This window comes from Cyprinodon tularosa, unplaced genomic scaffold (genome assembly GCF_016077235.1).
Source record: "Cyprinodon tularosa strain WSP-4 unplaced genomic scaffold, ASM1607723v1 ctg107, whole genome shotgun sequence".
Classification (NCBI taxonomy): Eukaryota; Metazoa; Chordata; class Actinopteri; order Cyprinodontiformes; family Cyprinodontidae; genus Cyprinodon; species Cyprinodon tularosa.
This window is the reverse complement of record NW_024037860.1, coordinates 1,586,738-1,608,774: the sequence shown is the minus strand read 5'-3', so window position 1 is coordinate 1,608,774 and position 22,037 is coordinate 1,586,738. Positions and strand designations below refer to the sequence as shown.

Here is a 22,037-nt window from a genome sequence, read left to right as displayed (position 1 = left end):
TCATTATCCCTCAGCACACAGATTAGCAGCAGAAACTACATGATGACATCACAGCTACCTTAGGCAATCCTTTAAACAGTTAAAAAAGTCGCACCGAACAATATTTCCTAAGTTATATACAATAAAATCCCTGCTGGCAGAATTTTTAAAGCCAGATGGGAAGAAGAATGTCTCGGCTATTAGTTTAAAGATGATTTTTCTCATTTTGAATATCTGAATAACAGGTTGAAAAATAAAAGGAAATGAACCAGAAAAATATATTAAAACATTTGAGACCCCAACTAGAATCAGCAAAAAAAAAAAAAAAAACCTGCAGAAAATGTGCTGACCTTATCTTACAAAAAGCAAGTGAAAAGGAAAGATGAGGTCAAAGATGTGTGAAGGAATATGATTCATGTATGGCTGCAAAATTAATTTTCAACTCATGGTTTAAGTGTCATTATTTCTATAGAAATAGCATAGAAAATCACTTTATTGTCCCACAATGCGGCAAAAGATGTAAAACAAAAATGTATAAAGGAGATTTAAAAAGCTCAGTGAAGAGATCCCAGCAGCTTACTTTGGTATAAAATGGAATTTAAACATGGAGAGAAAAGCAAATCCTCTCAATGGGGAATTAATGAATTTCCCTGTTGCTCAGCAGCACCTGTTAATGTCCTTGCCATGTCTGGATGGAAGATAACTATCAGCAGTGCCCAGACTCCAGCTAAGCCTCTTTCATATTGAGGTGAGAGGTCGGCATACTGGGCTGGCTGTTACCTTCACACTTCAAAGTAAAGCACTCCTGTAAATCCACTGGACTTCAGCAATAATGCGTTCACACAGGCAGAGTAGAGGAGTGACAGCAAACATATGTGCCAATCAATAAAGCACTCAGCAGCAAAGAGATGCAGAACGCGTGACTGCTGCTTTGTTTCACACACAAATACTTTCTTAAACACCCCCCCACACATTAGTGTGAGTAAGGTGTGTTTGTGGTTCCATGTTTGCACCTGTGTGGAGTCAGAAATGCTAAAAATAGACTAATGAATTTAACCACAGCCTTTCCAGCAACACAAATGTTCATCATTCAGACAGAGTCATCCTTAAGCTGCCATCACTTTAATGAAAGTGCAGGCTCCCACCTTTGTATTTCTCTCTGACATTCTCATAAGCTTGAATGAAGTCCTGCTCCTCAGCGTTGGGGGGCAGATAGGTCGGTTCGTACATAGCCATGCTGTCCTCCACACCTCCTTCTTCTTCTCCTCCTCTATCTTTCCTCGGGGTATTTGAATGAGTTGGAGACAGCCTGTGCTGTCTTTTGCCTGCTTTCTCAGCTGTGTGAAAACTCCACAGCTCCCAACTTCACTCAGCAGCCCAATGCCACTCCCCCATCCCCAACCCCTCACATTACCCCACCCCTCCTCTCCTCCATACCCTCCTACTGCCTGAGCCTGAAATGTGCATTTAAATGTGAAGCCCAACCTTTTAAAGTCACAATGCAGGAGCGGCAGACATATCCTCACAGGGTTCTGCTGGTACAAGCATCAGAGCAGGAGCAAAGGCAATGAGACAGGCTGCAGAGCACTCATCAGCTCTATTAATGTGGGGCGAGACATTTTTCTAAAATATTACTAGCCATGACACATTGAATCATTGAAACATAACACTGCATGAAAAGTGAGATTTTCGTCCCCGTAAACCCCCGTAAACTCCCGCAGATCTGCCTGATTTTCGTCAGTTTCCGACAATTTGCAACCCGTGCTTGTCCGCGTTTGTCGTGCCACAAATTGTCGGAAACGTACCGTGACGTATGTGGAGAGCGATCAGCTGTACTAATGGCCCTAATTAGCATATGAATACAGCAAACCCGCGCGGCTGGCCAGGTCTGGCTTGAATAACCTACTCAGTATTGGCTGAAACCACTATTCTCAAACAAATGAAATCGCTCGTGATTGGCAGCAAAACCACACGTGGCCACGCCAGGCTTTAATTTTCTTACTGAGTATTGGACGGAACCACTTCTTTTTAAACAAGTAAAGTCGCTCGTGATTGGTTGGCATATATATATATTTACATATATATATTTATTCATATATATATATATATATTTATTCATTCATTTATATATTTATTCATTCGTATATTTATTCATTCATATATTTATTCATTCATATGCTGTGTATTTATGTTATCCTTCACTACTACACAATTATTAGGCTACCATCAAGGACATGAATGAATTTATACAGGAAATGAAGATTTGCCAGGAAGCTGTTTATGCAAAGAAAGAGCTTTATTGAAACACACACAACTATATACAACGCGTATCCAAACACATGCGTTTCTAAAAATTACAACTCCGTGAACGGTCCGTTTGCTTCCTCGGGGTTGGAGGTAACAGGCAGCATTCCCTCCGAGGCAGGTCCGATGTGCAGACGCCTACTGTGCGTGGCCATGTACTTCGGCATCGCTTCTAACCGGGACTGCAGCTTAACACAGAGTTCAGTGAGATCCGGCCTACGAAATGGCGGCGACCGTACAATCCATCCAGAGACACCGCTGACGACGCCATCTTCTTCGTCGGACATGAGGTCGACGGTGGCGGACTTCCAGAGTTCCATTTCCTCATCTGCTAGCACACTCTGCCTCGCCTTCAGCAGCTGAAAAAAAAACAATGAATCAGCGCACTGCATATGGACACAACACATCTATTAATGCACCTGAAAAATAGTCACCAAATAAAGTCTTACCCTCTTTCTTCTGGCCCGAATCCGAGCAGATAGCCTGGCCGCCTCCGCACGCAGCGTGCTGGCTAGCAGCGTGTATCTGAAGCTCCTGCATACCGTCTCATAATACGTCTTACAGGCAGCTGGAAAACAATTAAATGAGAGTGGTATGAATAAAAAAAAAAATAATCAAACGCAAGTCACAGTAACAAGGAAGGAGAAAACATTAAAACGAGTCACTTACACACAATGTCGTCTTTATCAACATCGTGCAAATCCGAGCAAATAGGAGGTCACCGCCTCATTGTGAGGCGACTGTAGTCTGTGAAAAAAAAAAAAAGTACAGCTATGGTCGGTATCCATCCGTATCCATGTCCTTTTACCGCAGAATGAAAGCATATTCTTTAAACCTTACCCCTGCTCCGGTTCATAGCGCCTGCAATTAGTCTCCGAGTTGTTAAGACGGCATACTGCATCCTGTGAATCACAAAAAATACACTTTAATAAAGCTTTAGGCTAGGCTGCTTTTAGCTTACCTAGCTAGGCTAGGTTGTCTTTAGCTTGCCTAGCTAAGCTAGGCTGCTTTTAGCATAGCTACCAGTAATCGAACATATATTTACCGCTAGCGTGGCGTTGTGCACCCGTCTTCTCTTCCTTGAGTTCGTATATCCCGGAAAGTTGCTCGACTGCAGAGCCGCCATCTTGTCCTCTATGGACTACAACCTGGAGTGCATCGAATTCTCCAGCAGAGTGAGGCGCTCATTCATGTCGGCAGTATGTTGGGCAAGCTGACGAGACAGTCCGCTGACAGCAATCAGCAGTTTCTTCTCGTCAGTCTGCGGGCTGGCCGAAAGTTGTGGACTAAGAGCAGTTGGAGGTGAGTTGAACGCGAGACGTCGTGCAGGCATTGTTCACGTAACAACAAAATACAAACACGGTAACTGGAGATGAAGTTCTATAGTAACACAAACATGTCTGCTAATATGCTGGTCTCGCGAGAAGTCGTAGTGCACAAAAGCTCACACGTGATTGGACGATGGGGCCGAAGGCTCATCAGGCTCCTCCAATCACATACGACGTCATTGTTATACGGAAGGACGCACGAGAAGAGCTCGCGTCGCTCCATTCTGGAAGGTGGCGGTAATGCACCTATAAATTGTTTGCAATTGCAATTGTTTGTCTCCATAAGATTGAATTTGAGCAGGTGGACATTAGAGATAATAAATGCAACAACAAGTTTTTGAATCAATATTCTATAAATAATATGTACCCAGGAAGAACAAAAAGCACAGCTCTCTTACAAAATTTTAAGAAATCTATGATAGTTAAAATTAGGACAAATTATTTGAAATTCCCAATTCCTCCTAAATATAAAGAATTACAATTTAAAATAATAAATAACATATATCCTTCAAATGAGTTTTTAAGAGAGAGATTTAAGTTTAATGTTGAGAATTGTGGCTTTTGTACAACTCAATTGGAAACAACTAAACATCTTTTTTATGAATGTAAAGAAGTATTAAACTTATGGGATCAACTTCGAACCTTTCTGTCTTCTAAAACAATAAATTTAGATTTTATTTCCTGGCAAAACATTCAATTCGGTTTATCCATTAAAGAAAAAAAAATTTGGAATTCAATATTCTAATAATTGTAACAAAGTATTATATCCATAAATGTCGCTATGCAAAATGCTCCCTCTCAATCTCTGCTCTCAAAAATGAACTTTCCCTTTTCAAAAGATGTCTGAGAAAGATGCAGAATTTAAATGTAATTAAATTGTTTGAGTTAATTGAAGAATTTCAGTTGGTAGTCCCCACTGATTAATTTACTTTAACTACTATTATTATTTTATTTATTTTTATTTATTTAATTTTATTTTATACTTTGTTCCAGCCTGTGCATTTAATTTTATTTTTCAAAAGCAGGAGTTGTGATATTTCTTCTTGTATTGAAATATTTGTTATTGACTTGTTATTTGAGATTGTTATTGTTTTCTTATATATTCAATAACAAAAAAAAAAAGTGGAAATCTAAAAAAAAAAATTAACCATTACAGCCAACTGATTCTGATTAAAACTAATTTTTGAAGTAAATTATTTTGTGTATTTTTTTTTACATAACATTTGCATACACAGTAATCTAGCGTACTTTAATTAAATAAATCAATTCAAGCTAAAATGTAAGAGTCTATAATTAGGCTATACTGAGCCTGATCTATTTCTACCATCTATTTGGGGGATATTTATTGCCACACTTTGGGCCACTTAAAACCAATTTAGCATGCTGACCTTTGTCCTTATGACCACAGTGTACCAATCTTCTGATGGCTACTTCCAACAGGATAATGCGCCATGTTATAAAGTGAATCATCTCAGAATCATTTCTTGAAACTTTTCCACTTAAGTAATTGTGAATTGAGCATATTGACAGACAACATTTTATTTTTTATCTTAAATGCAAATTTAAAAAAAAATTATTACTGCTCTAAATGTATTGCTCTGTCAGCTAAAGATCTGTTTTGGTCTCTATACTTTAATTAAATAAATCAATTCAAGCTAAAATGTAAGAGGCTATACCTGATCTCTTTATATCAGAGATTTTCTTACCCAGGGTTGCAGGGGGGGGTTTTACCCCTCCTGCAACCCTGGTTTGCATTTGTATAGCTCACAGCATGTTCATTTACATGTTAAAGCCTCCCCTAGAATTCCATGGGGGGGAGGCATGGGGGGAACACTGCCTAAGAAATTCCACGTCAATTTCTGACAATTTACGGGAGTTTTCGGCGAAGCGTGCAAATTGCCGTAAACTGCCGCTAACCTGAAGTTCCACGACAATCTACAGTGCCGTATATTGACGAAAATCCCACTTTTCATGCAGTGTAATGTTTGATTAGATAACAGTTAAACAGGTTAGATTGCTCAATATTTCAGATTAAATCTACGGTACAAACATTCCAAAATGATGAGAAAAGGAACAGGAGTGAACCAATTCAACTAAACGTGATTTCTTTTTTATTTCATAGGGTTCATTATTTTAACATTTTGCTATAGTATGCTTCTACAGTTATACTCATTCCATACTTGACTTTCTTAAGCATTTAAATTAACATACATTCATACATGTAGTTCCTTTTTTTTGTTTTAGCGTCTCTGCTCAGAACAATGGTTTATTTTAGAATTTGAAGTGTAAATACACTCATAAAAAAACATGGTCCTGGCTAGAGATGTCCCGATCCAGGTTTTTGCACTTCCGATCCGATACCGATATTGTTTTTGGACTTCCGATCCCGATACCGATACTGGCCGATACCAGCCTATCCGAGCATGTATTTAAGTTTAGGTTAAAGTATTTAGCCTTAGTTGTAAGACTCATGTTGAAAAGGGTTTTAGTACTCTTGATAACATCTAGCCAGCTGAATTAGGTGAGATTGAATAAAACACAATGCTTGGTAACAACAAACTTACCTGTTTATTAAGAGATAAACACAAACTGGACAAAATTATGAATAGCAATCTGAAATTGCACAGTGAACAGTAAAACCGTAAACAGTTAAAGGTGCAAGTATTACTGTAAGTTTGAATAAAAATGCAAAACAGAATATGGAAAATATTCTATTAACTTAGAATCAGGACTCTACTCTTGAAAAAAGACGCTGCTTAAAAAAATCAGTGCAAATAATAGTGAACTATTACACAAAAATGCCTTATACTCCCCAATCTCCTCCACACCTAGTCTCCATCTACACATCGTGCAGATAAAATAATCCCACACGGCTGACATTTTCCCCGCTATCTTCCAATTCACCTGTTTTAATGGTTAGGCTGGGAGACAGACCCAAAAAGACCTGTGGGTGTGTTGAAGGTGTTCTGGAAAATGCGGACCGGATTCGGGGAACACTGGCGCAAAATAGTGGAATGGATCGTTTCAATCGGTGAAACTGGAAAATACGGACCATATTTTTTTTTTTTAAACTGGATCGGCAGTCTGGATCAGCATTTTTACATGCTTTGCCGATACGCATTTTTTTGCCAATATCGGCGTCCGATCCGATCCACGTATCGGACAAGCCTAGTCCTGGCTCAACAATCAAACCTAGTAGGGCTGGATGATATGACCTCAAATCACTATCATGATAAATTTGGCAGATTTACCTCACTAACGATAAATGCATGACAAATGCTCCGGCTCCTCTGATTTATTTATAATGTATTTATTGAATAAACCACATTACGTATCACTTTCAAATTAATATTAAAGTCTTGTATCCATTTGTCTTGTAGTTTGGTAAAGTCTTACCAAACTACAAGAAACATACACCTTTCTAGATTTAATGAGCCACTTTAAAAGGGGCTCATGTTTCACATTGATAGTGAAAGTAGTGAAGTCAAACCTGATCGGCTGTTTGTTGCTGAGCTTAGAGCATACTGTCCCCTTCGGCCTGCGGCAAGATTCTCAGATGCTGTTTGAACATTTGAAATAGAATGCCACAAAACCTGCTTGGAATGACCTGGTCTTGACACAATGACGCTTCAACAATAATTTCTCTCAAGTTCTGGGTCTGTGCTGTCATGCTCGAAGGAACGGACCATTCTGTCTGCTGTGCCCATTCTGTCCAAAATGAGCAGTGATCGTCACAAGTGTGGCTTTGTTTACATGTATCATCTACCTTACAGAAAGTACAGTGTGAAAGCGAACCCCACAAAATGAAAAAAAGTCCACTTTTGGAACAAACAAGTAGGCAAATCAACTTTTCAACTGTGAATGCCACCCTTTAAACCTACATTCAGGTATTTGAGCTTTTTCAGCAACTATAATAATAGCTTAGACTGACTTAAGAACTCAGTCACATGCTAAACAAACACGTGGGCTATGTTTAATCCACATCCGGATATTGGTGGATCTAAACAAATTGCTGTAAGCTGATTTAACATACCTCTAGAACCTTTATGGAGCAACAATGGCATCCTGCTCTGCATTATAAGACACTGAGGGTACGTGTGCATAGAGTACGGTCCCCATATGACCACAGTAGAACTCTGTTAACTTGATTGTTTGATCGAACCAACTCATTCCCTGTGAATGGACACAATCCCTCCAAAGCTCTTTAACTCAAGCCTTATAGAAAATGGAGCAAATTATAATACATGTTAATGGTTACTGACAGAATCTGCATATTATAGCATCTCTGCAAACAGCAAATCTATATTTGCCCTGCTAACGTACCTGTCTACATTATATCCATTTAGAACAGCAGTGCTATAAGGGAGTTTCTTTTATCTCACTTGCTGTATACATTTAAACTAGATCAGTGCAACACCCTAAAAATGATTTAGCAAAACCTATTAATATTACTGATAGGAATATGTTCTCATAAAGATACTTGAAGGCAAGACAAGGAAAGGTAAATTTCTTTGTATAGCACAATTCAGTACAAAGACAATGCAAAGTGCTTTACATGATTAAAATACAGGAAGATAAAACAGAATCAAAGCAAGTAGGAAAAAAAATAAAAAAATAAAAAAATGCAGAAACAAAAAAGAATATTAAAAACAGTTGGACTAAAGAAAATATGTTTTAGTTGAACTGTTTACAGTAACTAGAACAGTCGAAGGCAATCCTTAACATATGTCACTGTCATGCTGGTGGTTATTGCAATGGATTCTAAGCATAAAATGTAAGAATATATGAAATATTCTTTATTCAAAATTTGCCTTCATTGCCAATTTGACTTTTATGTGAATGAAGAAGATGGATTTGCTGAAGACCAATTATTTACCTGGCCTGACAATACTCTGTTTGCTGACATTAAGATTCAGAAAGCTTTCATTGAACCAGTTCAGTAACCATTGAACTAAGTAAACAGCATAGGATTATTACCTTGGAATTATCAAGAAACACTTATTTTTAATAACTGTGATATATATAGGATTGGCCCCCTAGATGCTTAAATAACTCAATGCTAAAATTGTGTTTTTATTTCCACTGTTTTTTACCTTAGGCCCAAGAAAATGTCTACTCCGTCTGTGCTCTAGTAAAAATCTCCATCTGGTACCTGTCTTAGTCATTCCCTAAGAAAGATGATGCCTGCAGCACCATGAATACATTCACAGGCACTTTCAGGGCAGACATGCCCTTGACATCCACCATAAAGATCAAGGTTTGGAGCAACTACTGAATACTAAACACACAGCAGGTTTTAACCTGTGAAGTTAGTGAAAAAAAGACAGCTCACAGATGGGAAAAAAACACAAAAACTAAACATTAAAATCAGTGTTTTCAGCGCCACTTAAAACGGAAATGATTACAAATACTAAGCAACCAGAGATCACTGAGTGATGTCTTAGTGATGCAGAAGGCTTTGGCACAATAGAAAAGATCTGATGTAGGAAAAGGAAAATGCCTGCAAAGCCTCAATATCAGTCATTTACTTTGGCCTAAGCCAAAATGACATCAGTCAGGAGACCTTCCTGACAGGAAACACGATAAGCCCACTCTAAACTCCCTGTTGTTATTACTGCTGTAGCAGCATGCGTGCCTCTGTATATTCAAACTCAGTCCAAAGGGAAAATTCACCACCACAACCAGAGAGTTTGTTATTTTCTGCAGGTTTCAGACTCCTCAGTCTTTAACCAGTTTGTTTATATTATATAATTACAGGGAGATCAGTTCTGGATTCTAGCTCCAGCAAGTTCTATAAAATACAATTTATAGGCTACCAAAACCTTTCTTCACATTTTGACTTTTTGCCACACTGCTGCTCAGCTGGCTGAAACTTAACCAATCCACCTTCTTTAAAAAAGATTAATTTGTTGAGAATATAAAGTTAGCAAAAACACAGACCGACATTCATATTTGCTGAAATGATCTGCTGTCAAGGTAACCGTTAGTTGTGGTTGGTCCGTTGTAATAAAGGAATACAACACAGTCACGTTGTGGTAATCAAAGTAACACCCTTTATTGCTCTTATTAAATGTAATGCTGTTGTAGCGCTGCAACTGGAAAGCTATGCAGCAAAGCAGCTGACTGAAAGCTTGCAACCTGAGCCAAAAGCTGCAGTAATTAACTTACTGACACGAGATTGTTGGATTCCCATTGTTACCCAATAAAGAGCATAAAGGCAATAAAGGCACAATATTCTGAGAAAAAATGACATTTAATGGATAACTACTAAACTTAGCACATTTTCTTTATATTTTTTTGTATGATTCAATTCATTTAATTGCAAAATAACAAGAAATAAATAAGAAAAGTATATCTTTATGACTGCAATAAACATTATATTACTTTATCATAAAAAAGAAAGATGCTACGCTTTCAGTTTTAGCTATAAGATGTCTGACATTTTTGTTTCAGATTTCTATGTTAAGATGACAAAGTGAGAGCAAAGCATTTAGACTAAATGTCATAATATCTTCTTCTTATGTCTACATAAATGAAGTTAAAGGAAAAGTTAAGTTCACCTCAGGACATCAGAACTGCAGTTGTTGTAGTGAGAGGCAACTGCAGTAAACCTTTAACACATCACATGCTATAAACAGTCTCTGGCGCAGGTTCCTGCTAGATCATATTCAATTTGAAAGCACCTAAGAGTTTTATAAAGGGGACTAGCTTTATTAAACTAGCTTCCTATGCTATTACATAAAGCCAGATCTCAAAACAGAACTAGGGTCAGCGAGACGGAAATGCCAAGTTAGGCTGAACAACCAAAGATCTGTATGTTAAACCTCACTGAGAGGGGAAAAAAATAATGCAAGGGACACAGTATGCATTTATATGGGCAGGCCGGGTGTTTGTTTCCCAGAACTCTTTCAACATTACTCAACAGGTGCATACGGGGGGTTGTCGCACATGCACGCATGTGCATTCTTTAAGGCACACACCCAAGCTTTTGTCATGTAAGGTTCGAACAGTGAGTTTGTGAGTTCCACTGTAGCATATAATCTGTCTGTGTGGACACTGGTCAGACAAGTAGTTTATGTTTGCATTCCAGCTGCATTTTTAAGGAGATTAAGGGACGAACTTCAAAATAACAAACTAAGAAGAAATTTCCGATTACAAATAAATTTGAACTTCAAAATATCACACAGGAGGAAAACAGTGGATGTATTGTATAAAACTAGTCTGTACAGTATAAATTGATGTTTTATTTATTTTAGCCAATAGATCACTTTATTCTTAAGTATAATTTTCTTTGCAGTTTTGTGCATTTAATTTATAGAAGACATTTGGATTATTCACTGACTTTCTCAGAGGTTTAACATACTTCACAGGTTCCCCAGTAAAACATCTCCTTGTTATCTCAACTTTCTTTCTTCTTGTGGTCTCTCTCCTTTCACTTGCTAATCTACATGGTCAGACTTACAAAACAAGAACGGCTACATTGTTAACATGTTTTCAAAGCAATTGCTTGGAATATGCCACAAACCAGTCTCAACAAATCACAGCACCTACAGTGAGAAAATACTTTTCTCCATAGCCTTACATTAATGCACTTAAATACTGAAAACATGCATTATGACTGACTAATACTTTGTTTATAGAAGGTGTATCAATATCTTATATATTTTCAGATTTAATTCATATCATTTTGATAAACAAATATGTATTAAACTGTTTTTGATGTTCTTTGTGCTACATAGGATGCATGTATGAATAAACCACTGCAAATATTTTTTGTCATTTTGAACCTTTTGAACAACTTAAAAACTTAAAAGTATCCAAAGTCAGATTTATAATGATTAAAAATAATAGGATGCATCTGACACTGAAACCAGCCTATGACCTATTCCCTGACTTTCCCTACCACCACTGCTGCCATGCCTATAAAAAGTGTTTGACACATTTGTCAGAATGGTGCAATCGAGTGGTAATATTTTTTTCCAGGCACAGACAAACAAGGCCTGTGAGACTATTGCAATAACAGGCTTGGCTCCCTCTTCTGGATAATCCAAACAGAAAGAAAAAAAACTCCTGTTGATCTTTTTATCTGTCTAGTTTCCCCCAAATCGGCTGTGAATAATTTCCTAATTTTGGAACTTGTAAGCACCAGGATTCTTTGTTCTAATTCCTTTTGATTTTTAATGACAGCAGCTAGAAAGGATGAGTCTATAAAACTGAAGCAATGGAGAAGTTTAGTATGAAAGGCTTCCCCAAATGGCACGCAGCCTATTGTCTGCTGAAATAAAGAAAAGCTCAGTAAGAGCAAGGAAACAAGTAGTTCACTATGCACTTAGTGCTATTTGAGAACTGGACGGAAAATGAGACATATTTTCCAGAGGGAGTGATGGTTTTTTAGAATTAATGCTTTTGGCCAATCTGTGTATGATAGCACAAAAACGCCACCTGCTGGACAAATGATTTACTGCCGCATGAGGAATGTTCTATGGCATCAGCAGCAAATTATATCTTTATAAAAAGCTTTTATATGAATGCTTATGATGATCAACAGTCATATTCCTTTGCAAAAGTATTCACACCATCAATATTTCCCTATAACTTCTGGATACAAGAGTCTTATTGTATTTCATTTGGATGTTATGGGACGGACCAAATAAAGTACAGCTTCGAAGTGTTAGGACATTTTTTTTTCTTTATCTCAGTATAAATAATGTGCTCTGTGAAGGCCTTAAATGTTGCTAAGTGAGAATCAGTAAAGAAATAGCATCACGGGGAGCAAGAAACACAGCAGGCAAGACAGGGTGAAAGGTATGGGAAACATTAAGCAGAGTAAAGTCTGATAACAATATTCAAAGCTTTGAACATCTCACAAAAAATGACTATTCAGCTAAACTGACATGCCACTGCTTTCTGAAATCAGTGCCATGTCTTGTTCCACAAGAAGTTAATATTGAAAGAAAGCCATAAGAAATATAAAAAATTTTCAAATTATCAACTAAATGCCGAATTCCATGTGTGGAAAAAACTAAGACTGCAGCTTACCCTGAATAAATCACTCTGATGGAGAACACAGTGCTGGCAAGATCATGATGTGGGACTATATTTGTTGGATTAGTTAGGAAGAAAAACTGTTACAGGCTCCAAAGAATGAAGACTGTGGCGGATGGTTGACCTAGTGGCAGAATGATAACCCTAAACATCAGAATTAGAACCTTCTTTATTGTTTTTTTTATGTTCTTCCCTATAACTGTTCAGCCATTACTTCCCTTTTAACTTGTACTTGCACTATTAACTACACTTTATTGCATAGCATCCAACTTTTCCTCTTGTTAAAGCTGTGACGCTTGAAATAAAACTTTGCTGTTGTGTATGCATAGAGATAATGAAGAGCATTATGATAATGAAACTTACAACTAGGGCTGAAACAATTAATCAGATTAATTGTGATTAATCAACTATGAAATAATCATCAACTAATTTAGTAATCAATTAATCGTTAACTGGAGAATAAAAACTCTATAACATGCCTTTAGCTGACAGAGCAACCCACCCTGAGCAGCAATTATAACTAAATTGTGTCAATATGCTCTATCTAGAACTCCTTAAGTGGAAAAGTTTGTTTCTCCTGGTTTAATTTTGTAAAAAGTCTTCTTTAAGGAACATTTTGCTATCTGATTATTAATTGTTTAATCGAAAAATAACCAACAGATTAATAACAATTTGAAATATAATCCTTAGTTGCAGCCCTACTTAAAACCTGAGCTACACCGTATCTGTTCAGGTATGAAAACCATCTGTTACAAAGGCTAACATGTACACAGAGAAATCTATGGCAAAATTTATGTTCTAACACATTTTGTCCAAACTGAATATGAGCTATTTTGTTAATATAAAATGCCTGAATCTTTCTGTTCTTAGAAATGTAAAGTTGGGAAAGAAATAATCATGAAGAATCACCTCTGTAAATACAGCAAAAGGTTTTAAAGTATAGTCTAGAACTGCTTCAGGGGGCTCAACACAGAAGCACACTACATTTCTCCAAACTGTATATGTAAATTACACAATATTATTCCCATCCTGTATGATGACAACATAATAGGCAGTGGATGGTTTTTTGAATTTTCCTGAAAATTTGAAGCCTAATAGTGACATAGAATTGCTGAAAAATTTAAAGCACTGGTCATAAAGATGACTGATTCCCCTGCAGATGTGCTTTTGTGAGAGACAGTCTGTGTGCATCATTCACTAAAGATGGGATCAGAGCCTGTTCGTAATGAATTATTAAGCAGGGCTGTGTAGAGACGTCTGCTTTTAAAGCACAGACCAATCTAAAGGTCAATGCTTGAGCAGACACCCCATGGTTTTAAGTATAGTGTGCTTTTAGCAAATGTAATTCAATACAAACGGGGGAAAAAAAGCCTGGTTTGATGGACACACTGCATTGTGGGTTGTAATTGGCCAACATTCATATCCTATCCTGCAAAACCCCTAACGCAGCTTTTCTATCATGTCTGTTTCTATCATGAATCTAATAACTCTCTTGGTTTATGTTACGACACTTTTGGCTGTTAAATCAACCATATAGCTACCTCAGTAAGAAAAAAATCAATGTATTTAAGATAACCAAATTGTCTAAATGGACATCATAAAGAAAGAAATAAACAAACAACAGCACAGCTTGACCAAAATTCAATTCAACTCAGTTTATTTATAGGGTGCCAATTCACAACACATGTCATCTCTAGGCACTTTATAGAGACAATTCAACCAGATCATACAGTCATATTGGTTCAAAGTTTTCTATCTAAGAAAAACCAGCTGATTGCATCGACTCATTGACTGTTCAACAATCCTTCACACCCAGCATGCTTGTACGACAGTGGAGAGGAAAACTCCCTTTTAACAGGAAGAAACCACCAGCAGAACCAGGCTCCGTATGATCAGCCATCTGCCGAGGCCGACTGGGGTTCAAGGAGACTGAAACAGACATAAAACCAAAACCAAAGCTATAGGGAATGATTTTTCCAAAAATGTAGGTAAGAAACACCCAAGTCACTTTCTTCTTCTCCTCTGGGGAATCAAATGTGCATTCAAGCCCTGTTGACCTCATATACAGCTCTCTTTTAGCGCTGTCTGCATTGCTCAAAAACACTAACTTTCTGGAAAAACAGATCTACGTTAAACTAGGGATACACGATATAATCAGCCCCCTATCGGTATCGGCCTGTATCGGCCTTAAAACTGAATATCGGACATCGGCCACCCCACCGATATTTAACCCGATATTTGATCAGCTTCTGAGTTTCTAAAGTCTAAAAAAAATACTACTTCTTCTTCCTCAAAAACTTCTTTTTTACAGACTTAAAAACTTCTAAAGACGAGGGAAAAAATATTGAGACATTAAAATATCACAATATCTTCATATGCTGATATATTGCCATTTAAAAACACCATATCAATCTCTTTTACTAATGAAATATTGCTATATGTCATCGTTATGCTACGAAATCCCCCGAAAATTCACAAAATTTTGCCATATTTTTATATGTTGATATATTGACGCGGTATCAATCTATTTTACTAACAAAATCTCACAAGAATTTGCAAAATATCACGAGAGTTTGTAACAGAACGATGAAATTTCACGAGATTTTGAAAGTAAAATAGATCGATACCGCGTTTTTAAAAATCTATTTGATATCAGCATATGAAAATATATTTGAGTATATTATTTTTCAAAGTGTCAGAAATGGATAACAAAACTGCTATTTTCAATGACTACTTATTTTTGTCCAGCTTTAACATCAGTATCGATATCGGTTATCGGCTACATGAGTTTTAAAATATCGGCATATCGGATATCGGCCAAAATCCCAATATCCTGCATACCTATGTTAAACTATGTCAGATCAACAACACTGAAACCAAAGCTCACCAGAAACAATTTTTTTGTCTTTTTTTTTGCCATTTTAGCGCTAAGAGGTGCAGTAGGTTCTCCAGCTGCCAGGATTAAGGCTTATTTTAGTTCCTCTGGGGCTGATTTGGACACTAGTTCAGTGCTAAATTCACAGCTGAATACAACTTAATAGAACTTATGGCCATTTTTCTATATATCGCTAAGGCTGAAATCAGCACTGGGAAGACAGCAAGACAAAGAACTGCACAGCTGATTGCGGGTAGCAACGCTCAAGAGGATGCTTGGTACCTCAAAAATAAGAGGGAAAGGCGCGCTGGCCAGGCTAAAGGCTAGGAAGCCACTGATTCTGAATTTCTTTCTGGCCATTATCCAGTCATTGGATAACAACGGAGATTTGTCACGCCTACGTTCATACAGAGATTAAGAAATGCGGTGTTCTTTGCTTGATGGGAACCTGGCATAGCAGTAAAATGCCAGATTCAGCCTTCTAGATCAATGGTCTTCAGTAATTCTGAGCAGACCATAACCGGGGTTTGGGAAAACACGGAAGGAGGTCTCCGAATGTACATGAATGTTGGTGTCCAAACTGTGAACTGCTAAAAAGGTGCAGCTATATACGGATATAGAACATATGACACTTAAATGTTGGCATTACTATCTGTTTCGAGAATTTACAGCAGGATAAATGACCACTGCCAACATCTTACAGGGACCTGATGCAAACAAAGTATCAATAGAGCTGTATGACACCATGACCTCACAGTAGATAAAGCCACCAGAGATGTTTTACTCTGTTGCAGGAGACTTTAATCATGTGAAACAGAGGAGGTGGTTTTAGACTTAACCTCTCTCTCACCTAAAAAGCACATTTTGCAGCAGATGCATACTTTTTATTTCCTTTTTTCAAAAAAGGAACTGAACTATTTGCATTTTCTGTATGTATGCCTATAACACATTAAATAAGCTTAAGAAATTAGGCAACAATCTACATAATGTTGCCACATCATTCAGTTTATAATCAGAATAATCTATTGAATAACTGGTTATTAAAATAATCATTCGTTGTAGCCCTAATATGATTTGTTGTGAGTCAGTATCAAAATGTATTTAATTACACTTACACTCTGTTAATGAATGTAACAGCTCATCATAACTGCCCCTAAAGCTCATATCACTGTTAAAGAACAGCTACGGCTAATAACATCAGCCTGCAAAGTGGAATTGCATCATGGAGGGGGCAGTTATTGCACATCCAGAAAGTAGAATTAGTACCAATAACATCATAACAAGATTTATTATATAAACTGCATGTACTTGTCAAATGGTTGCTGTACTACTAATAAAAGTCCTTGTTTTAGCGGTGACAATGCTTATTGAATATGATGAATGATAGAGGCTTCCTCTGCTTATTAAATCCATGTCATTGATTTATTGTTACAGTAGCCCTTTAAATTGGTTTCTTTTGGCTTAGGGATTTATATAAGGACCTAACACGTCAGCCTCTAGCAACCAAAACATTACAGTAAAGGAGATGCAGCCGTTTGGAATAGGAAACAAAAGTTTCTCCTACAGCTGAAGAATTTAGTAATTTCCCATGACAATTACTTAGATGGCTTTTCTTACAGGCTGATTGAAACCTTAAATTATATTTATTTTTTGTTACTGATTTTCTTTCCCTTATTGTAAAATCATATATTTCTTCCACCTAATGAATAACCCAAACGGTATGAAAGCTGTAGAAATCTATGTTTGGACCATTTGTTGTTACATTGGTGGTTTACTCAAATCTACAGCTGTCATCAAATAAAAAAATCTAACTAATCAACTTGGAAATATGGTAAGTTTGAAAATGTTAAAATGCTTTAAAACTCTACTTATAGGCTGCTGCCTTAAAGGTATACTATGCAACCGGTGTTGATTTTCTAGCGAGGCTCCACCCAGAGGGCGAAAGTAAAAGTGCACTGTCGTAAATATGCTTAGCTGTTCTCCTGGTTTCTCCGTCAAGCCAGGCGCGGTTGTTTTGAGCTTAGCAGACAGGCGAACGCAACAAATCACCATGTCTACTGCGGTAAGTGACTATTTTGTTGTTTTGTTTTTATACATTATTTGTTATGCAAGTGTCTAAATAACAAAGATTGTAGTTAGCCAAATTCTCGCCGTAAAGCAAGACGATGCACGAGACTTCTGAGCCTGTGGGTGCAGGCCGAGGGCTCCTGCAATTGCAAGTGCGGTATTTCCCCTACAGACCACCAGGGCGGCCGAGAAAACCTTTGTTCGACCTGAAATGACTCATTTGATCATCCAAAACGTTATGGAACACATTAATTAACTGAAAAATGTTGCATAGTATGCCTTTAATATGCTTATACTATGATGAATGTACGTAATATTCTTCATATGCCAAAATTGTGCCGTACATAATTCCCTTCAAATAATTTATTTGTAGCTTTCTTTTTATTAATTTCAAAAACAACACAAAAAAGTATCAGATAGTTTGAAATTAGAAATAAGTTTTCAAACACAGTATAAACCTAATTAAATAACAACTGAACTAATTACACTTCGCCCCTTTGGAATACAAACTGACAACAAAGGTAACAGAGGTCATATTTTTTAATCTTTCTCAAGATTTATTGAATCATCTGAGTCCAGTCAAGTCTTTCAGTGCAATTAAAGGCTAAACATGCTCCACAGGAACAGAAACATTCATTCTCTCTTCTAAATATAAATGTCTAAATGTCATTCTGGTCTTGAGTTGCCGGTGTATGGGTTATGCTGTTATTTGTCAAAATTACTATGCAGAACTTTTTTCTTGTGATGCAGTAAGAGAGATCTATGTAGTTTTTCAAGGTGTTCTACACTTGTGATCCTGTGTACTATGAATTGTTCTGACTAGGTAAAATATAAGAAAGACCAATTGATAAGACAAGAACCTGTATTTTATTGTCTGCCTGATATATGCTGACATAAATGTGAAACATAACCCAATATGTAAGACTGCAAAGCATTAAGAGTGAAAAAGTGTTTAAAATCTGGCTTTAAATTAATTATATTAATTAATAAATCAGACTCAAAATATCTTACTGACTTATTTGAATTTTATTTTAATTTGCCATCATACATTTTTTATCAAGCTTAACAATTTCTGTAGGATAATGAGCTCAAGAAACATTTTTATTATTTTATCCTGAATTGATCAAGGTAAGAAATGCAGTTTGTAAACAACATATTTTTATGCTGCAGCATGGTACAAGTTGGCTAACCATCTTAAATACGCATTTGTGAAGTGATCATCCTACCTGCGATGCGAATTACAGCCCTCTCTGCTGGATCCAGGACTTCCCCTGAGGCAGATTTGGAGCGTTTGACCCTTTGGAGTTTGGATAGGTTCCAAGGCAGGGTGTCTCCAGGAGAAGGAATGCTGTATTTCTCCTCACAGGTTTCCTCCAACGGGGTTCTATCCCTGCGTCTGTCTTTATGAGATGCCATCACGTACCTAATGGAGACAAGAAAGAACCAAGTGTAAGATTGATGCTATAAATTTGGCTCCCTTTATTAGCAGTAATTATGCAATTTACGAGGCCTGTTTTCCCCCCAAGTCCTAAATTCAGGCTGCAGTTTCATTGACCTACAATTACTAATGGTACTCCAATAGAAATCATAACCTGGAGTGCAGAGTACCAACTTGTAATATTGTAAGCCACAGGGTTACTTTTGCTATGATATAGTGTTGTGAATTTTAATTCTACTTACTTCACATACTTCCCATTGATTAATGTTCTGCATAGAGATTCAGTTACAGGCACCATTTTTCACTGACTCCACAAACACTGTTATGCCATAAGCCATGATATTAATTCTGAAAACTGGTGGATGAAAATGTTTTGCTCTTCTCAAAATGAAGACAGCCCCTCAGCAGGACACTGCCAAGGAGGGTTTTGACTCACATTGGGACATGTGATGCACCGTTCTGTGCATGCTATAAAAGAAACCCCTAACTACTTCTTTCTCTGTGTCCATGGAAGATCCCACATTGGAATCCCATAAGATTCCACATTGGTAAAGATCACCCAAATGGTTGTCACTTCAGACCAGTGATCATTAGACTGCTAGAAAGCTAAGTGGTCCTAAGTGGAGGTGGCTATTTCAAAGCCCCATTGGTCAAAAAAAATACACATTGCTAGAAGCATATGGTACAGTTTTGAAGGGCAACGTCTGGTGGATTGCTACCTGAAAACTACCTTTCAGCAACTAACTTGTTTAAGATTTGCATTCATGACCGAAGTGCTGTGTTCCCTAATATTAATAATAGAAAAATGCCGTGACTCGAATCCCTTTTTATAGTTACTAGTGGCCTTTATGTCATTTTTGTATGATTTGGAGAGAGAAGGAAGACATGCAACAAAGGTCATCAGGCTGAGACTCAAATCCGTGACGGCCACGTCGATGACCAAACCCTCCGTACATGGGTCACATGCTTAACCCCTGAATCACAGCAGCTCCTTTAACTTGTGAGATTTTGGAATCAGAAATAATTGCCTTTGGATGCATACCTACTGTAACACTTCCTAAACATTGTGTATCTGTGTAAATATTCCTCAAACTATAATTTTATTAAAATAAAAGTTTTAGAGAAAACATTTGGCCAGGCATGTGCTTCTGTAACTGGGACATTTCTTATATTTCTGTAAATTGTAAAATGAAAAGGAAGAATAAGTGCAATCCAACCCAAAAAATACAGATTTGCTACTTTAAGTAATCTTGTTTTCTATCATTAATGATATTCATTAACATATTCAGTCATGGAAACTTTTAGAGAACAGTGTACCATTGTTGATAAGCTCATACATTGCCTTTCTGTAACAGTCAGCTTTTATATCACCACAGCAGCATGACATTTCTGTAATGTGTATTCAAATAATTTTCAGAGACATTTTATTAATCATAATTTCATTTTTCTGTTTGGAATTTGAAGAATAAGAATTTTAGTTTCAGTTGAGGTAAAGGCTATTACGATATTCTTTTTACTATACTTTACAATTAAAGGAAACCCTGTATACTTTATTTACTTTTCTTTCCACATATTTTATTCCATATATAGAACAAAAATTCAAAATCATTTAATTTGCCCAAGACGAAAAACACATCCAGTTCAGCATAGTGCAGATGATTTAGAAATAGGCTCTAATGAAAATGACAGAGAATGAAACCTGGAGAAAGTGATACTGATGAGGATAGGAGCAGTAAAAGTATTGAAAAACATAAATACATATCTGTAAAAAAAAAAAAAGTTTGAAAAGTTTATTATTATGTTTTAAAATAATTTCTTAAGTGGAACTTCTTCAGACTTTTTTATTCACAAGAGCAAAAAGAGCATCATGTGGATGTGTATCTTCATTTTTTGTCCCATTTCCAATAGTCCCCTAATTTACGGTATATGGCAGCTTTAAGAAATTAGCCTGCTGAATATTCCCATTTGTTGACCTCCAACAAATTAATCTTCTTCTACTATTACTGAACACCAGAACATCCCCACAGAAAAAACAGCTTGTCTCCTGCTGTGCACCTATTCGTTTCCATTTGGCCTTTTCGTGGATAGACCTAGCATCTAAGTATGTAGCTAGAGGGGTCTCATTATTCACAAACTCACATATGTGATCCACATATACACATGACAATATCCACACATGCACATGACGATTCCAACAAGCACATAAAATGTACATGTTCATCATAAAAAATTCACAGAAGTATTTTTTTTTACAATGCCTCCATAATTACATCTTGATTTTTACAACACTAGTGGTCTTTGAACTTCACTGCATTTGTGTGAGGAATTATGAGACGCACCTGTCATGACCCGATGCACAAATGAATTTTTTTTAACAAGCTGCGACCAATTAGATCATTTAATTAATCATCCATTGTAGTAGCCAATCACATGAATGTTTACCACCTGAGTAATATGGAAGAGCATGACATTGCTGCAGCAAACAGAAAAAGGAGAAGACTGGCCACATGGTAGACTCATACCATATTTGGACACTATGTTTTGTTTTCTTCTAATTAAAAAATCTACATTGGTTAATATTGTTTTACATTTTTAGAGATATGTTTTATAAGATGATAATAAATAATTAGTTCCACAAAAAAAAACAATAAAATAATGAATACATAAGAGGAATAGTGCTGTGGAAACAAAGTTTTTTTTTTCAATTAAAGATAGCTAAATGTTGATGAAGTCGGGAATGCTATTTATATATTATAAATATATTATATATAGATATTATATTTATATATTTTTTTATTTATAGGTATGTTGGTGGCATTTAAATAGGCCTTTAAAAGGATTGTTTAATCATCGACCATTCGTCTGCCTCACATAGCTTTCAGAGTTGACCTCTACCCCACTCTACACTTTGCCCCGTGTTCGAGCTGGATCCAGCCACCTACCACCTCTGTCCAGCTCTGGTGACATCTGCAGGGCATCTGGCTCAGATCTACAGCTATTC

The 22,037-nt window shown here is 36.8% G+C and overlaps 1 protein-coding gene across 4 annotated transcripts in view; it reads right to left on the bottom strand.

Annotated features, from left to right (window-relative positions):
• LOC119785934 (plectin-like) overlaps positions 1-19,021 on the bottom strand; it is a 158,830-nt gene extending 139,809 nt beyond the window's left edge. For 3 of the 4 annotated variants that reach the window (XM_038288968.1, XM_038288974.1, XM_038288982.1), the window contains exon 1: positions 18,825-19,021. In XM_038288968.1, the coding sequence (XP_038144896.1) occupies positions 18,825-19,014 (190 nt within the window). In that variant the 5' untranslated portion in view covers positions 19,015-19,021. Of the gene's footprint in view, positions 1-1,124; positions 1,329-18,824 lie in introns of those variants that run through there. The other variant, XM_038289013.1, reaches the window with a different exon arrangement.
• Positions 19,022-22,037: the final 3,016 nt, after the last annotated feature.